The sequence below is a fragment of the Cydia splendana genome, chromosome 14 (genome assembly GCF_910591565.1).
Source record: "Cydia splendana chromosome 14, ilCydSple1.2, whole genome shotgun sequence".
In the NCBI taxonomy this organism is placed as follows: Eukaryota; Metazoa; Arthropoda; class Insecta; order Lepidoptera; family Tortricidae; genus Cydia; species Cydia splendana.
In genome coordinates, this window is record NC_085973.1 from 7,383,961 (window position 1) to 7,398,399 (window position 14,439).

General features: G+C 38.5%; 1 protein-coding gene across 2 annotated transcripts in view; it reads right to left on the bottom strand.

Moving 5' to 3' along the window:
• The window catches only part of LOC134797138 (chymotrypsin-like protease CTRL-1), a 30,392-nt gene extending 20,802 nt beyond the window's left edge, over nucleotides 1–9,590 (bottom strand). The window contains exons 1-6 of one of the 2 annotated variants that reach the window (XM_063769384.1): nucleotides 9,420–9,590; nucleotides 2,078–2,139; nucleotides 1,877–1,968; nucleotides 1,362–1,549; nucleotides 1,011–1,119; nucleotides 494–675 (exon numbers count right to left, since the gene is read on the bottom strand). In XM_063769384.1, coding sequence (XP_063625454.1) covers nucleotides 494–675; nucleotides 1,011–1,119; nucleotides 1,362–1,549; nucleotides 1,877–1,968; nucleotides 2,078–2,139; nucleotides 9,420–9,489 — 703 coding nt within the window. In that variant the 5' untranslated portion in view covers nucleotides 9,490–9,590. Of the gene's footprint in view, nucleotides 1–493; nucleotides 676–1,010; nucleotides 1,120–1,361; nucleotides 1,550–1,876; nucleotides 1,969–2,077; nucleotides 2,140–2,224; nucleotides 2,331–9,419 lie in introns of those variants that run through there. The other variant, XM_063769383.1, reaches the window with a different exon arrangement.
• Between the last annotated feature and the right edge of the window lie 4,849 nt (nucleotides 9,591–14,439).

A 14,439-nucleotide genomic window follows, 5' to 3' on the forward strand; every position in this document is an offset into this window, starting at 1 on the left:
TTCGAGCGATAAAGAGGCAGATAACTAAATTTCGCGTTTTCCGGTAGGGCCTGCCTTGTTAACAAACCGCCTTGATGCATCAATGTCATATTTTATTGTCTGTGAAAATTTGTCAAAAAAAACAGTTTAAGTATAGTTTAAGGCACAGTATGTACTGGTATGTATAACTTACTCTATGTATGGTTTACTAGAGGCGCTAGTGCTGCACTCTGGCGGCAGAACATTGCAGTAATAAACCCCTATTCAAACTAGACTTCACTTTGACTTTTAGTTTATGCTACTGTAGAGGTAAAATTATGGAGAGTAGAGGTACCTCTACCCTCCATAGGTAAAATTTTGCTACTCGGCTTTCCATTTAGGGTTGACACTCGGCTGAATACTGAACTTAACAACTTTAAATGAGCAGGTCTTTGAGCACTATAAATGCGATACGGTAGTCGCATAATAATCTGATATTTTGACAACCGCAGCGTGGTCTAGGGGTGGCACTTACCAGAATACTTAATGTCTTCTTGGAGCACAATGAGCGCGATGTCATGTCGGAAGATCTTCTTCTCATACCCGGGGTGCACGACCACGTTCTCCACTTTGATTGCCTGCGTGGGCGGCGCGCAGAAGAACTCAGTGCAATCGGGGCTGCGGGATGTATCATACTCGCCAACAACCACTGTTGACCTATAAATCGGGAGGTAGCCTAAGTATTTTTGTAACACGATAGGACCGAGGATGAAATAGCTTGGGTTGTGGGGGATCACGTCACGTCGCTAAATAATAGAAACATTGCTAAGGCGGAGAGGTTATTGAGTAGCGACCACGAGCTTAGGTGAATACAAGGCATAAAGATGGACAAATTCTTAGGAACCTATTGGCCAATGGATACCTAAGGCGTTATAATGTGATTTGGTTGAATGATTTTGTCTTGGGAGCCTTTTATATTGGTTTGCAAGAAACGAGGTTATTTCGCGATATGATTCAGTTTCTTAGATGACGGCACAGACGTTGAAACTTACAGTTTGTACCCCTCAGGCTTGGCCAACGCGCAATGAGCAGCTGTGAGTACCACCCGTTTTGATATGATAGAGCCGCTGCAGGCAAACCTTACGATGCCACTTTCTTTCTCTGAAAAAAAAAAACAACAATATACGAAGTGGAAGCCACCAGGCTTATGATGATGAAATTGCAATGATTTTAATTCTGGCATAAGGCAACCTTTATATACGGATGCGTTTTGACTGCTGAGCCCGCACTTTTTGGTGCGACCTTGTATAGCCGCATCCAAAATTTGGACAGCAAGAGGCGCACTTCGTATAAAAGTGTTAAGGAGTTTCAGGAGCCTGGCACACAAAGTTGTAGTGACTTACGCGTGAAGCCAATCCTGGCTACCCACGGGTGTGCCCCTAGCCCCTTATATCCGACGCCCTGCACCATACTTCGCCCGCACTTCTCCGTGCCGTCCTGGTACACTTTGCCACAATCACAAGACGGGCAGCAGACGTAGTCCTCTCCGTTGAGCTGGCCGCACGTTAGCTCGTTCAGACGGTGGAAGTATCTGAGGAATAGGTCAATATTTAAAATAACAATATGTGACTTAGCCGATAATGTTTTGACTCTGACCACCCTAACTTTGCACAAACTTGACAGATAGAATGCATACTTATAAGTTCTATACTTGACGTACTACTTGGCATAAACACTTGCCGTGGTCTGACTCTATTGGCAGTTTTGATACCTAAAATCCCCGAAGTCCCCGAACACAAATTAGCTTACATTTATGCTGGGTATTATTACTGCTGCATTCCTTAAAGTATTTAACGTGCCCTCAATTTCTTAATTAAAATGAAGAAAAACCATAAAATGATGTGGCAAAAAAACTAACTTGTCTGATGAAAAGCAGGAGAAGTCCATTAGATCTCCCAGCAGTGGACAGATGCTGATAGGCACGCATGTGGTGTTTTGCGGGCATGGTCCCTGGAAAAAAGACAGAATTAACCATTTTTTCTTATTAAGTAGGTACTTTACTAATTATATAACATTGTGATTATGAAGGAATTAACCTAAACTTAAATTATCCATTTACCTTAAAATCAAAATTGTCGTCGTTATTTTTTTCTTCTCCCATTCCCACACCTATGGATATGCCTGAAAGGAGACGTAGTAAATGTAACTAGACCTACATAGTTGCATAATTTTTTAGTAACTTTTATTTTCCACAAGTGATGCCTACATTTTTCTATACCAAAAAAATAATAACACCACCACATGCTGCACACAAGACGGACGATGTTAAATGTTGTCCAATTCCACAGAACTGGCAATGATGGACATGATGGTATAGTGTCATACATAATGTTGATGAGCCGCCGATATCGTAGTTGCTAGCAAAGCAGTATTTTGACTACCGAGTTGTGTGAGCAAAATTAAATATAAAAATTAATAACTCTACTGCGTGATACTGGTTTTCAGCTTCATTCGGCTCTACTTACAAGCTAAGTAGAGCCAAATGAAGGTAGGTAGAGCCACTTGATCTCTATCGTAGTTAGGTACCTATATATGTAAATCTTGCCAAACAGTAGAATTAAATTTTGATACAAAACTACACAAAACCTATTATTTATTCTGTGACAAAACTAAGGATTGGTGTGTCGTTAGTAAGAGTATTTTTTTATTTAGTCTATTAGTTACACTTGTTACAACTATTTGCATTGCCATATGGCAATGCCTTAATTTAAGACTTTTCCATTGGCTAGGTATATGTTATACTTACTTGTCATCACCGATGGATCACTTGACTTAAAGTTTACCTCGCCTTATGTTACCCCACCATAATGAGGTAAAGCTCCACCAAGACAAGTCTGCAACGATTTTGATAGCACACGCAGTGCAAGTGTTATTTTAAACGTCAAACTTCTATGAAAAGATGTGTTATAAATAACAGTTGCACTGCGTATGCTATCGTTGCAGACTTTTCTTGGTCTAACTCTACCTAACATAAAATAAACAAAGTAAATTAAGATACTGATTAGTATATTTTCCTGTGTAAATATTGCATGTACTTATATGATTTCGTCCTTGCTACAGATAATAATCATATTCACCACGCCGACTAATCGAGGCTGTGTATTGTGTTGTGCAAATTATTGGTCGCACGCGCATGATCTGTCATCACATCAATGCTAAATGTTTGATCTAGGACTGGCTGAAGTGAACTAAATTAAAAATGCATTTACTATAATATACAGGTGAATTCTCTCAATGCGAAATACCATAACGCGTTCGTTAGAAGAACATCATTTCTAATAATGGCAATATTCTTCTTAGACTTAAATACTTACATTGTTTTTTTAAATAAATAAAATCCCGCTAAGAAACGATTTATAAAAAAATAAAATAAATCATTAAAAAAATATAAAAAATTAATCATTATTTGGGAGCTTTTGGACTAATTTGGACTTTAGGTTTTAGGATAGGCAACCACTTAGTGCCGATGGCAAAATCATCGGCGGCGGCGTCCGATGATTTTTTGACCGGCGGCGGCGGCGTGATCGGCGTGAAATCGGCGTGGCGTAATTTTTGATACTGCCTGAGAACACGGCTGTATAAACTCTACATTAAAGCATTCAGGGTATTTACTAGGCCATCCAAAACATATTATGTGTGTTTTCTAAATTATTGCCGAATATATATGCCATCATGTCACTTGGCAACCATTTCTTACCAACTTAACGGTTACCACCGGTATGTTTAAGTATTAACATAAAAAGGACACTTTAAAACGCTACATTTTAGGCAGTATAATGATTTTGTAAGCGTAATACAAATAAAACACAAAAATATTTCTTTATAAATTATAAGTTAAGTCGTTAGTTTAAAAAAATCTATATTGACTTTTCCCAGCCGCTGTCACCCCACCTATGATTTGTTACGAAATAATGATGAACTACTTTACATTTGTCTGACTGAACTGAAATTTATCAGAAATGTATATTAACTAGAATAAAGATGTCACCATTGAGGTTTGTAGCGCGTTTATGAATAAGGGGGTAAGAATTGATCTTGTGTCATTTTAAGTAAAATTGTATAGTGTGATAAATAAATCAAATCATATATATCATATGATGACCCATATGCGTGTCACCACCAGCATCACACGAAAAATCATAAAATAGGTATGTAATTATAATCGAGGTGACAGCTGGCAGGAGATTCTAAGAAGAAAATTGCAGGTTTATCTTACTGACAAAATATGGATCGCATTTGGTCTGAAATAAATAATTTCAGACCAAATGTGATCCATAGGATATGAACCTGCTGTTTTCTTTTCTTTATAAACTGAAATAAATGTCATATACTAAGAAAAAGTGACCAAGGCCTCCAGTGCCCCAGGCAGGCAGGTTCTTTTCTTTAGTTCACTGATTAAATTGACAATAAAGAGACTATTAATGTAAAACCAAATGCGTTTATAAAAAAACTGTGCGTTAAAATATCAAATAATTAACCTGTGACTTGATCCAGAAACTAGATCTTGTTTAAATTAACGCTAAATCGTTATAACAGCTCGCAACGCAACGACAAAATTAAGATGCTAATTTGTTTCACTAGAAAATAATAAGCGAAAAAACATAAGGATATTTAAATTATCCCTCTGACACTATCTACTCACTGCGCAACATGCAATAAGACACGATATGTATCAAAATTGTCCACGCCGATTATACGCCGGTCAAATTTATCGGCGGCGGCGGCGTGGAAAAAACGTCGGCGGCGGCGGCGCGGCGGCGCGGCGCACATGTCTATTACCTACTCATATGTGCATGTATTGTAGAGTTATAGTTTAATATTACACACATTGAATTCTACAATTGAGTCAAAAGTAAAATATCGTAATAAACAGCGTTGAAGCAGTGTAATTCATAATGTGCTGTCCGGCTCGAAGGACCACTTTGTATACAGTACATATGATAAAGATAAAAGATAAAGATTTTTTATTTGCAAGAATACTTATTCTAGAATACAAGGTGATGTTTTGTTATGTGGTATGTACAGTATTCAGTCGCACACAACGACATGCAAATTTTCCAAAAAAAAATATTTTTATATATTTACTAATTACTACTAAATATTGTAACCGATTGAAATTCAAATATTAAATGTCATAGTAATTAATTAGTTAATAATAAAAATAGTTTATATTAAATACTTTCATGCAAATTATATTCTAAATATTCCTTCACGCTATAGAAACAGTGCTCTAACAAAAAACGAGTTATTTTTTTCTTATATTCCATAGCGTTTAGTAGCTTTATACTGTTGGGCAAGTTGTTGTAAAGAACTATGCACATATTGTACGCATTCTTCTTATATATATCTAAGTTGCATCGAGGTTGGTGTAGAAGATTCTGATATTGAGTTCTCTGGCTTGAGAAGAATTCAGATCTCATTTTAAACAAATCGGGACGTATATAGTGACGTAATCTTATGTAGTGCATATTAATGGTTTTCGTTCGTATTTTCTCGGAAATGTTCGTATTTTTCATGATATAGGTACTTTAGCAAGACTCATTCGTACGTTTCCGAGAAAATACGAAGGATAATAATTATGCACTAAATCTGTATAAAGATGTTGGCTCTACGTTACCAGTCATTTATTTGAATATAGGTAGGTATGTTATTCTCTGAAATTGCAATTGCATCCGTTATCCAGTTTGAATTAATAAAAACCACATGATTAGAAAAATTGGAACAACAAACTAAACTTTTTTCAAAAAAAAGAAAAACTGACATGGACTGTCAAGTCGCAATTTTTTAGGAAAATTTTATTTTATTATATAAATCATGGGAAATATCACCAGTTTTGCGACGATTTGTGCTGAAGCCCCCATATCTACCTCGATATAATATAAAGAAAGCTCCTCCTATTCGAGCCTCTGAAGTTATAAATATTTTCTTCGCAATCGGAATAAAATCCAAACGAATCCATGGCAACGCATTATAGATACCTAAGAAGATACTTTAGGTATCTACAAAGAGTATAATAATATATGTATAGTAAGGTATCTACCTTCCACCTACTAAATTGTACCTTCGTTGAATGTGCAAACAACGCAGCGTCCGCCGTGCTGAAATCTCAAGAAAGAAGGTTGAAACGCGCACCGGGGCTGCGCTCCCCTGACAACGTCTACTATTGTGTCATGTTTTGACTTTTGAAGTGATTTCTATTACTAATTTATTATTATTTTATATTTAAGAAGTGATCTAAAGTTAACGTTAGTTATTGTTTTTAGAGTAAGTATTTTAAGTATTTTTATTTAGCTTTTAATCATCTGTCAACTAACAGCAGCCCAACACTAACCAGCAATGGAATGCTGCGTATGTAAAAATACTTTCTCAACAACAAAAGGCCTACACATACATCAGTCTCGCATTCACCATGTTCGCGTGTACCCCGCCCCACCCGCTCTGAGTCCCCAAAACACCCACTGCTCATCTACATCACCACCTCAGCCAGAAATCCCACTCCAAACTCTTCTCGGCAAACTTAAACTGTCAACGCCCTTAATAAAGCGCATACCACGTGGTAAACAACTGTTTGAAAGACAATAACTTAGATTCCTGGCGTGACCTTTTAACCTTTTCGTTTAAAATTTTATATGTTTCTGACAATAACGACAAAATTAGCCTCACTCAGAAAATTAAAAATAATATTCTTGCGCCTAACCTGCCTCCAACCACTCGGTCACCCCGGGATCGAAGTAACAATAATTATGATTATGATTATGCAAAAAAGTGGAAGACAAAGTTCATGACGGCGACCTAAAAGGAGCGGCGCGGCTCCTTTTCTCAAATGACACACTCGCACCAGACACCCCAGAATCAGTGGCTGCATTGCAGGCTAAGCACCCTGTAGGCCCTTCCACCCCTATCTTTGCCGACACTCCCTCAGATCCTTCAGCTTGTCTGCACGCCTCACCGGAAGATGTAATGTCGGCTCTTGCATCCTTCACAAAAGGGTCGGCTTCAGGCTTAGATGGTATATCCGCCCAACATCTACTAGACCTCACTAGTCACTGCACTTGAATAGCTGGCGAGTTGCTAACTGATAGTATTACCAGACTGATAAATCTTATGCTTCTAGGGGATGTCTGCCAAGACGTGACTGCCGTTATTTATGGAGCCAACCTCATAGCCCTTTCAAAGAAGGACGGTGGCGTGCGCCCAATTGCTGTTGGTTCCACATTCCGGCGGTTAGCAGCCAAAGTGTGCGTGCGACATACTCGAGCTAAACTACAAAAACTCTTCGAGCCTGTGCAGGTTGGTTTCGGCACTCGCGGGGGCTGTGAGGCCGCAGTCCATGCCGTACGCACATTTGTCCAAACAGACTCATGTGAGGTTCTCTTAAAAATAGATGTCAAAAACGCCTTCAACTCTGTCAACAGAGATACCCTACTTAGTGTAATCAAAATTCATGTACCTGAAATTTATAACCTTTTACTCCAATGTTATCATAGTCCGTCCAAATTAGTTCACAAGGGTAACGAAATTCTCTCTGCCGTGGGTTGCCAGCAGGGCGATCCTCTGGGCCCCGCCATATTCGGTCTGGCCATCAATTCAGCTATCCATAGTCTCACGTCCAAACTGAATGTTTGGTACCTGGACGACGACACCATCGGCGGAGACTCACAATAGGTCCTGGCAGACTTATCCCTAGTTATACAGAAATTTTGCGAGATCGGCCTGAAACTTAACTTCGACAAATGTGAATTGTACATTTCCGAAAACTTAGAACCTTCTTTAGCATCCCAGGTACTTCAAAGTTTTTCAAGTTTAGCCCCAAACATTAAAATCTTATCAAAAGATAATCTCCACCTTCTCGGTTCCCCCATTTTCGATGAAGCTATTCCGTCTGTTTTGGCCAAATCTATTTCTAAATTTCGTGTTAATTCAGACCGCTTAATCAAAATTAGTAGCCATTCAGCCTTATTTATTTTAAAGTTTTGTTTGTTGGTTCCCAAATTTACGTACTTGCTCCGTTGCTGCCCTATCTGGAAAGTCGCTAATTTAGTCCAACCTATCGATAGTCTCCTAAAGTCACAACTGGAATCGATTTTGAATGTCCGTTTTAACGAACCAGCTTGGACCCAGGCTTCTTTGCCCATTAGGTTTGGCGGTTTAGGAACACGCAAAATATCGAGAGTTGCTCTGCCGGCATTCTTGTCCTCAATCCATAGCACGTCTGATCTCGCAGGTAAAATCCTTAAAACAACAAACTGCGAGATCGCGTGGTTGGATGAGGCCAGGAATGCCTGGCTAGCCAAACTGCGAGATGTGCCACCTAGACCCGAGAGGCAAAGGACCTGGGACAACTTGGCCTGCACCGCCGTCATGAAATCCCTAGTTGACAGTTCGTCGGGAAGGGACCGCGCAAGGCTCTTAGCTGTGTCCAGACCAGAGTCCGGACAATGGCTACACGCCTACCCATCACCCCACACCGGCACATTCATCGAGCCAAACTCACTAAGAATTGCCATCGGACTCCGGGTCGGGGCCGATGTATGTGTAGACCATAGCTGCGCCTCTTGTGGGGCCCCTGTTAATCGCCTTGGCCACCACGGACTCGCCTGCTCCTCGGGCGCCGGCCGCCTATCCCGTCATGCCGCGCTCAACGACATCCTGAGGAGAGCGCTCGTCAGCGCCGACGTCCCTGCGGCTCTGGAGCCCCAGATCGCAAGGGATGACGGCAAGCGCCCCGACGGGATGTCGTTGATCCCCTGGCGGTTGGGCCGCGCGCTGGTGTGGGACGCCACCTGCGCAGATACGCTGGCGGCGTCCTACATTTCAGCCACCAGTAAACAGGCCGGGGCGGCGGCTGACGTCCGAGAACGTTCCAAGGTTAATAAATATAGTTGTCTCGGCGCACACTACGAATTTGTAGCCTTCGGCGTCGAGACACTAGGTCCGTGGGGTAGGGGGGCTCGGGGGCTCCACAAGGAGCTCAGCAAACGCCTAAGGCAGGCCACAGATGACCCTCGCGCGGGCAGCTTTCTCGCGCAAAGATTGGCCATAGCAATCCAGCGCGGGAACGCTGCCTGCGTGATGGGCACCTTACCAAGGGCGCAAAGTTTTGATAAATATTTTTAATTTGTAGCTTTAGTTTTTAGTTGTACTTAATTTTAGTTTTGTATTCATTTTATAACACTTATTTTACAATAAATCAGTAAGTGTAAAAAAAAAAAACTTATTGGACATTAATCAAGAAATTATCGTGTTTCAGTTTCAGTGTTTTCCATTACACCTTCGTGCGTATATAAAATTTAATATTTTCCTAAAAATCACGTCACTTAATTGTTCTACACAAAATACGTATTTCTAATAAATTAAACAAAAAAAAAAACATTTTTTTTATTAAAAGTTGTTCCACTTACTTCCAAACTGAGCTTGTACAGTCCATTTGAGCACAAAACCGCCGAACAAGAGAAATACTTCCGCGATCATACTGCATTATTCGACGCACCCCTGCATTTGTTCGTCTGTCATTAGGCCTCTTAGGCGCAAAGTTGTGTAGCGGCGAGCGGGACCACAACAAAAATGATACGGTACACAAAGGCTTTGATTCGTCAGGCATGATGCAGGAGTCGACAACTGTTCGAATGTCAGATTTAATTAAAAATTAATAGTATCGAGTCGGACCAAGCTAACTCTGCATGGCATTTGCAATGACAAAGTGTGGCTACGTCATTATTCATGTCAAATTTTTATGAAAATATGGCGTTTATACCACTTCCACACTTTGTGCTATCCACCAGTTTAAAACTTTGCACCGGCTTGTAGCTTTGCAAACTTTGCAGCTAATTAGCTGCAAGCTAGACGGATTTTACATAATACCAACGTAGGTATACCTAATACAGTATTTAATATTAATTCTACAAAAACTATAACAATAGCTTCGGCACAGATCATGCTTCAGGTTCAACAAATCTGTTACCTATTTAAAACTTCTTTTTCCATTTTAGCACCTACTTACTTCATAAATGGGCCCAAACTACCTATATAAACGTATTAATAAGTCCCAAAGCAAAGATTTATGCTATGGAAATCTTATAATTATAAATAACTTACGCAACGCATTCTATTCAATATATATTTTATTTTATATATTTTTTATATCATGCACAGTTTGCTCTGAATTGTTATTATTATAACACGACCCATACAAGACATCCGATACGACCCATAGGTAGGTATCGCTGTTTACAAAAAGCTACAGAGCTCATTTGAGATATTTTAGCTTTAGTAGGTATATATTATTTATTTATTATTTATTTATTGGAAAACCAACAGCACATGAAACATATTAGCACTATGTATAAAAATCGAAGGCCAATTATAGGTTTTCACAGATAGAAATTACATAGAAGATAACTTCGCTAAGTAAGTATATATAGTTTACAATTCTGCGTAGACTAAGCAAGTACATACATAAATTAAGAATAAAAACTATTGAGGACAAAAATCATTACAGACAAGATAGAAAGGTCAAGCTCACTCAAAGAATTTAAGCGTTAAAATACGTCGTATAGACTGCGTATTTATATTAAACACATCAATATCATGCTCTCTTGACAGACTGTTAAGTGTTCTACCCGCACGAATAAGGAAACTGTTACGTCTGTAATTCGAGGATGCAAAGGGAACAGAAATAGGGGGATAATACCTTTTAACTCTATTAGGAGTGTTGAACATAATACTACCTAGAAGATCAGGACAGTCAATGGTGCCATTCGTAATTTTCAAGAAATATATAATGTCAGCAATTTCACGTCGCTGTGACAAAGGTAACAAATGGTGTTTTTTGCACACGCTAATATAATTAGATGAGTTATATGGGGTACGTAATTTATAGCAGAGAAACTTTATGAATTTTCGCTGAATCCGCTCGATCCTATCTATATAAACGTTGTAACAGGGGTTCCATATCTGGGAAGCATACTCGAGTTTGCTTCTTACAAATGAACAATATAGGATCTTGAAAGTTTTTGCCTGTGTAAAATCGGAACAACTGCGCATTATGAACCCAAGAGACTTAGTAGCGCTCTTCACAATGCTATCAATGTGAGCGTCAAATAGTAATTTGGAATCGTGTATTACGCCCAGATCTCTTAGAAAAGATACTCTTAATAAATATTGATTATGTATAGCATAAACAGAAGTGATCGGTGATTTCTGACGTGAGAAAGTAACTACATGACATTTAGATGGGTTAAGATCCAACTTATTTTCTCTACAGTACATACCAAGACGATCGAGATCGGCTTGTAATAGAGCAACATCTTGGACTGATTTAATCTGAGCAATAATTTTCATATCATCTGCGAAACAAAGCAACCTAGAAAACTTAAAGCATACAGAGATATCATCAATGAAAATATTGAAAAGCAAAGGACCGAGCAAAGATCCTTGTGGGACACCACTCGGGACATTAACCCAACTAGAAACATAATTACTTATAACAACAGCTTGAGATCGGTTATTAATATATGATGAGAACCACCTCAACAGGTCACCATTTATCCCTAAGCGTTGGAGTTTCACAATAAGCAACTTATGATCAATACGATCGAAGGCTTTACTATAGTCTGTATAAATGACATCTACCTGATTACCTTTATCCATTGCCCCTGTAATAAAATCATTTAGTAGCACCAGGTTGGACACCGTAGATTTTCGCTGCATAAAACCATGCTGACTATGATTAAAAGAATGTTTAATAGCATCATAAACTTGAACATATACTAATTTTTCAAACACTTTAGCTAAAATACATAATTTAGACACAGGTCTGTAATTAACGATTTCTATCCGAGACCCTTTTTTGTAGACAGGAGTAATAAACGCAGATTTCCATACATTAGGAACAACACACTCACTAAGTGACCGTTTAAACAACAGTTCTATAGGCTTCAATAGACCTTTAGCACAATTCATTAAGAACTGAGCCGGAAGCTCATCAGGACCTGCAGATTTAGAAGGGTCAAGGGTAAGAAGCAAACGAAGGATGAAATCCGGATCAACTTCAATCTTAAATATATCGGTTGGTGAGTTCCAGTTACCATTGTAAGACAATACATCTGAGCTATTGGTAGGAGCAGAAAAAGTTGTATAAAAATAGTCAGAAAATGCATTACATATATCTGCACCATTCGAAATCACTCTATCACCATACTTTAAAGAACTTGGTATACCATGAGAATTACTACGCGATTTAATATAGGTCCAAAACTGCTTTGGATTCCGAGCAATATTGCTTTCAACACGACTAATATATGTCAAATAACATTCCCGTTCTATTCTTTTAACACGGTCTCTTAAAATACAATAAGAAATATAATCAGACTTGTTACCATAAATTTTGAATTTTTTCAAATACTTACTTTTTTCTTTGATAACTTTTTTTAAAGAAGCTGAAAACCATGGAGGAAAAGTACCCATGTTTAGGACCTTATAAGGAATATATTTATCTCTTAATTTTTTAAAAGTAGAATAAAAAAACTCAACGCATTGATCAAGTGATCGGCAAGAAAATTCATTTACCCAATTAATCAAGAATAACTCATTAGGTATTTATCGAGGTATAATCACCCTTGTTGTAATAATATTTATAGCGTGGTGCCGGTATAATAGACTTTAGCACAGAAAATTGCAAGGAAATAATTAAGGCTTCATGGTAAGGGTCAATTGGGATTATTTGTAGTTTAAATAAGTAAATTGAAAGTTTCGCTTCAAATGGTTGCAGACCCCTGGTGATGTGAATCACCGCTACAAATTGTTAACTTCAGATTGGCAGGGACCCCGCGGTAATTAAATACGGTAAACGACCACCTCGCACACTATCTTTTCTACTTTAAGTATTATCTTAGGTAAATTGTTTGTACAAAAATACTTTGTAAAATTACAATTTCGGACACGACTACCCCCGTAACAACATCTACATTAGGTCTCGATAAAAAATCCTACATATTCCACTGACCCCCAAGGGTTTACTCGTAATTCGGGTCACACAAGGACTGACTTTAGGACCTAGTTAATTTTATCTAGAAAAAGATATATCACTTCGACTTTCAAACATTTGCTACTTAAAGGGCCCACAGATTACCAGTTCGTCAGACGATATCAGCCTGTCTGTTTCGGAGCTTTCAAATTTTGCGTTTAAAGGGGGGCCCATTGATTACCAGTCCGCCGGACGACATCAGCCTGTCAGTTTAATGCAAAATTTGACAGCTCCGAAAACTGACAGGCTGATATCGTCCGGCTAACTGGTAATAAGTGGGCCCCTATAGGTACATATCGTCGGGTGACAAGCAAAAGTCACTAACTAACACCATTGAAATTATTGGACAATAAACCGTGTTACAAGTGTAATAAAAAGTGCATTGTTACTTTAATTTTTTGATAATACTTAGTGATTTTTGCTTGTGACCCGACGATATTATATAAACATTTTGACTATATTTTTCTAACATTTCGATGGTGGGATCCTCTGCCTGTCCCGCGAACCGTGGTCAGCTAATCGACGCCCGCGATCTATTTTTTACTCCTTTATTGTATTTTTTGCGGGTCTGATGTCATGAGGCGTTCGCACCTCACTGCCGGCCACTAAACCCTAATGACCCTAAATTAGGTTGCCAAATGTTTTATTTAATTACAATATCTATTTCACATTGTGTTTACCAACTCATAATCTGGGTACCTAATTTTGCCATTGTCCATTTAAAAAATATGATTTAAATGGTTAGTAAAAAGTGTTATTGTACGGTCAGCCAAGAAAGTGGTCTACCACTTTTCGACTCTATCAATCAGATGATAGAGAGTCATAAAGTCGTAGACCACTTTCTTGGCTGACTGTACATGTTCATAGACACTTACAAACTAGAATTAAGTTTACAGGCTAGGCTTGCTCTATCTAGGCCAGACAAAAAAAATAAGAAAAAGGAAACTCAACCTTTCCTCTTCCACGCTTCAAGCCACCCCTTCCCCTTCCCATCTACCTTTACACTACAACTGTACTTAATAAAAAAGATGGATTCATTTCTAAAATTCCAAGCTCTGATTATTATTGTTCAAAATTAGCCTTGACTCTTTAACTTGATCACGATACCTATTCGATAAAAGTACTCAATGATCAAATCCCATCTATCGCACCAGTAACCAAATACCTATTTAATCGGAGTAATTTTCGTTTTAATTTGTCACTCAATACAGACATCCACATCCGTACAAACCATCAAAATTTTATAAGCTGTAACAGTGCTCTTATCCCCTATGCTGTAAGTTTATTTTTGTTTGCATCTCGTTACTGTTAAGTTGGTTATTTCTATAAAATATCCAAAAAAGAATAGTCGTAACAACGTATATATTTCATTTAGACTTACGACATTTTTCAATTGG